Here is a 6,000-nt window from a genome sequence, read left to right on the forward strand (position 1 = left end):
AATATCTTACAACATAAAGATAAAATGAAATTACAAAGTCAAAGCTAAGTCCTAAACACACGGAAAGTTGAAGAAAGTTTTCTCTCGGAATCCGTCGAAATGCTTCTTCTCATCCTTACCTTTATTTTTCAACCTAGAAAGTCGAAGAACGTGACGAGACAAATTCGACAACGAGCGTGACGTGTCTTTGTCCATGAGTTAACGCTAATAAAGCTCATTCCGTTAGCTTCATTGATCCTCGAACATTGTGCCGTAGTGGTCGTTAACAGGACATTCGAAAGACGTATCGTAGATAGTAGCAGTCAGGATGAAGAGAACATATCTTAGATAGGAAGGTAGCCGCAAACCATCTTCCGATCCGTTCTACGAAGAAATGCTTCTATTCCTATCGGCGTCTAGTGAAATTGGATTGGCTTAATGAATTTACCGTGCAGCTGCGAGTTTAGGAAGTGGGTCGAACCGAAGACAGGTTCATCAAAACGCTATTGGCTCAGGACGTTTCTCGCACCACATTCTGTTCTGATTCTCGTGACGGAATCTGTCGCTTCACTTTCAACGAAAACATGCATACGTGTTACCCTCTATTAATCGTTATTACTTTAGTTTTAGAATCATTGAACTCTTTTTCATTGAGCACGAGATGTAGAAAGCAATTAGCTTGGATGAGATAATTATTAGACCATATTTAACTCTTTGATTAAATAATTAAATAATATTTTACTAATAAGCGTTGTGACATATATTAATTACTTTTATATATTTACGATTTGCGTTCGTTAATCTTACTTTTTGAATTCTATTTACATCATTTATTCTTTAGACATAATCAACAAATAATTAAGTGATTTAATAAAAATTTACTAAACAAAAAGTTTCATTTGTTCAATCCATCAATCATCTAAAAGAAACTTGTTAAGATGAGTACGCCAAAGTACTCTCGTTATAATAAAAATTTCGACCGACAAAAATCGCATTCGTATTCTTATCGCCAGCCGTTTTGAACGAGCCTTTAATTCTGCGCGCGTCGCATCAGATGGCACATGGTGTTACAATCGACTTCGCAAAGCGAGCAATCGAATGCACATAAAAATGAACGCGCGTGACATTGCCTGGAGAAAGATTTGATTTGAAAATTCGTGAGACCGAGTGAAAATCTCGAATGAGAAAGAGGGTTTTTTTTTTCATATATTTAAACGTTCTATCAAATTTTTAATTACGTACTGACAGTAGTATTCATGATAACAATAATTCATCGATTTATTCGAACAGAAATCACTTTTTTATTTTCAAATTTGTCTAGACGTTAAATTAAAATAGCAAATATTATCTCGTATGTTGAAACATATTTATTCATTCGAATTTAAGATTCCAGTTCTATAAAGATATGATGAGATTCAAAGCTTTAGACAAGATAGAATACATGCAGGTTTTTCATCTTATGAATACTACAAAAAGCAATAATTAGATGACGTTATCCTGTTTACTCGGAGTTTACCTCATGGATTTCAAATTGCACATGTCCGTCTTGATGTCCAGCAAATTAAATTGTCCTTATTCCAAAGGATGCGCGTGATAGCGGTCGGAATAGAGACCACGCTGGAATCTCTCACGGTGACCTTACGTTATTAAATTATCGTGGCTAAAGGAGGAAACCGTGCGCGCGCGATCGACTAACTGGACAATATTGTAGTTAAATATTAGTTCCAGTGTAAGGAATTACTCTTGTTAATATCCTATAGAATTAAACGATTTTAGACTAATGGATCAAATTATAAGAAGGATCTTATTGTTAAAGATGCAAAATAATAAATATAAAATATTAAATTGATATTAAATCTTGTGAGAAAATCGACGGGAAGAAATTTAACGGATTAATACATCTTTTTGAATTTAGTTAGCGAATTTTGGTACACGTGATAGAGATCCGTAAACTTCACTCGGATTAAGTCAAACTCTATAATGACTGGGGTGGATATTGAAGCATGAGATCCGTAGTAAAGTCGCCATTGCGAAATCCTAACAGCATTCGAAGATTATCCTTTCAGTATTTACGAGATTATCTTCATAACCCAATTCCTAGATTCCTCTGTCTCCTACGAGACGATTGACATCCTTTTGAACGAATCCTTAGTAGGATGTCGTTCTTCTTTGAGGATTATTATTTGACAATCCAAGTTGAAAGCTTCATTTCGATAAACCGGTGCGGCATGTTTTAGTCAAATTAAAAGCGAAGCTCGATTAACAGGAATTTCAAATTCATTTTACTTAATAATCATTGCGATTCTTTCGACAATTACGATCATATCGAATAGTTAATTGTTTCCAATAAGAAATATCCGGTTTAGTAGGTTATCAATTTCGTTAGTAAAAAACGGCACACAACATAAAAAGCTGTAGAAAATTTTGGTTAGTACAAATGTTGTAAAATCAAAAAGAAAAGATATAAGTTTTGTTTAGTAAAACGAAAAGAAAAGAAAGGAATTTTGAACTCTTGTCTACCTTATCAAAGTCAATTTCTCCGATAACACCGAATGTATCGACATCCTGATCGCCAGATCCAAATTCTCCGTCTGAGAGAAACTATAAAGAGAATATCACATTAGCCAGTTTCGAAATACTATAGCAATCGTGCTTATAACTGCTCGTCCCGTTTCTCTTCATGCGACGTTCTAATTATAGTTTCATAGCTCCAAAATTCTTCGATATCGCACGATGTAGCAGCGCATTAAATTAGACGATAAATCGTTCGCGTATGTCGTGGATGTTCATCGTATTAGATTGCATCCTGTACAGCCGAGATACAGCTGGCGAAGTTAATGCGTTCTTGAACATAAAGTTGGCCATAGTGTTGTCGAAAATTGGATACTTGCAAGTTTACGATCTTCAGCTTAACCCTACTGAATTATCAACTTCGTAATATACAACGAGTGCCTCGTTGTTTCTACGTTTCTTGTAGAATATTCGTCTGTCTAGGCAATGATTTCACTCATGATAATTTCATCCTGCCTCCGTTTGCAGCATTCAACGTTAATTATGCAACGTTACTAATTACAATGTCTCTAAACTCTACAATTTCACGCTGTTTGTGTTACAACATTGATGTAATATCATAAATATATTCCTCAATGTTTCTCTTTAATCTCTTTTTCATATCGTTGATCATAGAATAATATAAGAAATAATATAATAAAAGAAATGTTTAAATCGCTTAAGCAGATATTCGTAGGATGGTTGTTTTACGTATAATATAAAAATAATAAAAAATATAAAAATAATTTAAATATCTCAAACGAAATGATCGATTAAATTCAAACTAAAAGTTACATATTCGGCGTTCTTTATTTAATAGATTTATAATTTAAAGAGTGGTGTAATAATATAAGCTAATTATACTCTCGCGGTAGCGGGTATATTGAATTTCGTTGAAATTTGTTTAAAAAATTAGTGGTATAACCGAGACAAGCACTCATGCATATTACACATAGAGATACTCGCTCGCTCGGACCACTCTGTAGTATATTAATATGATCATAGTGAAATATCGCATATGCTTTTCGTTTATGTGCATGGAACGGAATCGAGTTAAACTTTATCGCATTCCAGTGATTTCTGATTTGGCACGTGTTCCTCTCAATTATTCAAATTCTCTGCTTGCACTGCTTCACGGAGAGGAGATCCTCTGCACATTTCGAAAGCTAAACTTTGCGAAACGTGAGTACGTAATTACTTGAAGATCTACTTTCGGCTGACTTGAAAACGTCATCGAAAAATAATCTATGCATTTAAGACTAACAATAACATGAAATATTAATATCATTTATTCCATATTAAGTATTACTTAATAATATATTTCATAATAATAACGTTATTTGTTATATTGTTTGCGTTTTTTGTAATAGCAGTTGGTTCTTCATTATCTACGAAGTTATTATAAAATGAGAGAAACTGCCGATTATTAATAATATTTTGTTAACGATATTAATAATGTTAGGTCGAAAGATAATTCTTTAACGTATTCCTTTATTGTGCTATATAAATAATCAAATACTCAGTACCCAGCAAATCCATACTTTAGTTTATTTGATACAAACTAATCCGAAAAATTTAATTCTCTCTGTTGAATAATAAACATGGGCTTATAAATTGCTACCCACACACACACACACACACACATTTGAGAAGAAGGATACCACTTGGCCTCGAACACGAAACGATCGAAAATTTCTAACGTTATCGCGTAAGAAAATATTATCTCTATTACTCATTAAATTATAAAAGATACGAAGGTGAAATATCAGTAACGATGAATGGGCTTTATTTACGGGATAAGTCGGACAAATTGTAAGTGGCTGAGAAGTTAAGAAAGTTCTCACGTTCAATCGATCTTCTCCTTGATCGATCTGTCTTTCGGATTGTATCGGTGAAACAAAGTGAAGATAATTCGTCAAATCTTTTTTCGAATCTATCTTAACTTCGAACTTAGTGAATTGACCCTAAGCTTGCTTTTCAATTCGAAGATTCTAAGTTCGTTTTTCTTTACCATTTTCATAATCAACCTCCCCCTTTCCCATCCATCCCTTTCCCCCTCTCCCCTCTTCGAAATTAACGCTTTACTAAATTAATTACGATACGTCGGCAATCTAATAAATTACTTACTCTGATGAAATTACTTTGTTCACCGACATAAAGAAAAACGCGAGAGTCTAAAACAAAGGAGATTAATGATGAGACGCAAATTGCAATATTCTATGATATCCTTGCGGAAGGTACATGACAAAACGTCAAACGATCAAAAACTTTCGGAAAAAAGATCATGGGATAGTTAAAAGATAATTAAAATTAATTTCCAAGTCTAAATAATGTCTTTCAGAAAATGACGCTCGATTAAAGCGAGATGTCTTTTGGCTACAGTGTTCTTCTTGGATTTCATCTGGAATACGATTGTCCGATATGAATTCGGAAGCTACGTCGTGGAAAAAGTTTAATTAAATGATCTCAAGCTTTCTCAGTCTAACGATGCGAAGAACGAGGTGCAGCGTGGACGAAATGCAAACATTTATGAAGAATGATTTTAAAAATGAGGACAGATTAAAGTACTCACTATATGTTTCAACGATAATAATAATGATGATGATGATGATGATGATGATAATGATGATGATACTCATATTAAAAAGCTACAAAAGTATAATCTTTACTATTAAGATGTTAAGCAGTAAAGCAAATTGAAAAATTAGCTCGACTGTCTCACCTGGAGTTCAGAAACTAAGCTTTAAAATGTTTAATATTACTATATCTTTTAATTGTATGTTAGCTCTGGTAAAGCGATTAATTTTATACTTTATTTCACTGCCGATTATCTTCGTTTTATCATTTCCTATTTTTTTAAATCGCTTTGAAAATCATTATGTTATTACAATAATTTTTAGAGAAAAGCAACAATCGGTGAAAGTTTTTGCTTTGCCTTTTTTAAATTTATCTTTTTTATATTTCATCTTTGAAAAATATCGAAGTTTTGCTAAAGATCTAATGCAAGCTTTTTTAACCCGTTTAAGCTTTCACGTATCATATATATTTCCGAAGGTTCCAAAAGTTTTTAAAATACTTCGAATTTTTTCTCTTTTCCCAAACGAATGTAATAGCCAATATAATTTATTTTATGTGTTTACTTGATCTTACCAAACAGAATGATACATTTTTGAAAAATGATATGTTTTTTAAATTATTTTATAACTATAAGTATACGCATGTTACATTCTATCTTTTTACAGTGGAGTATCGCGGATTTTACGCGATTGTGTGTATGTATAATACGTGCGTGTGGTGTTATACGAAACGATGAATTTTAGTTGGCCCAGTTTCGATTTTCCAGTACAGACGATTGAAAGAGATTTATGTCAGCTGTCGTTGTATCAGATGAAAAAAAATCAGATTATTCTTATCGTATATTCGAAATTCAGTTAGCGAGAGGAGAGAGAGAGAGAGAGAGAGAGAGAAAGG

General features: G+C 33.0%; 1 protein-coding gene across 2 annotated transcripts in view; it reads right to left on the minus strand.

Moving 5' to 3' along the window:
• Nucleotides 1-6,000, minus strand: part of LOC122633619 (collagen alpha-1(XVIII) chain) — a 210,243-nt gene that overhangs the window by 13,900 nt on the left and 190,343 nt on the right. For both annotated transcript variants that reach the window (XM_043821724.1, XM_043821712.1), the window contains exon 6: nt 2,500-2,580. In XM_043821724.1, the coding sequence (XP_043677659.1) occupies nt 2,500-2,580 (81 nt within the window). The remainder of the gene's footprint in view (nt 1-2,499; nt 2,581-6,000) is intronic.

This window comes from Vespula pensylvanica, chromosome 1 (assembly GCF_014466175.1).
Source record: "Vespula pensylvanica isolate Volc-1 chromosome 1, ASM1446617v1, whole genome shotgun sequence".
Lineage (NCBI taxonomy): Eukaryota > Metazoa > Arthropoda > Insecta > Hymenoptera > Vespidae > Vespula > Vespula pensylvanica.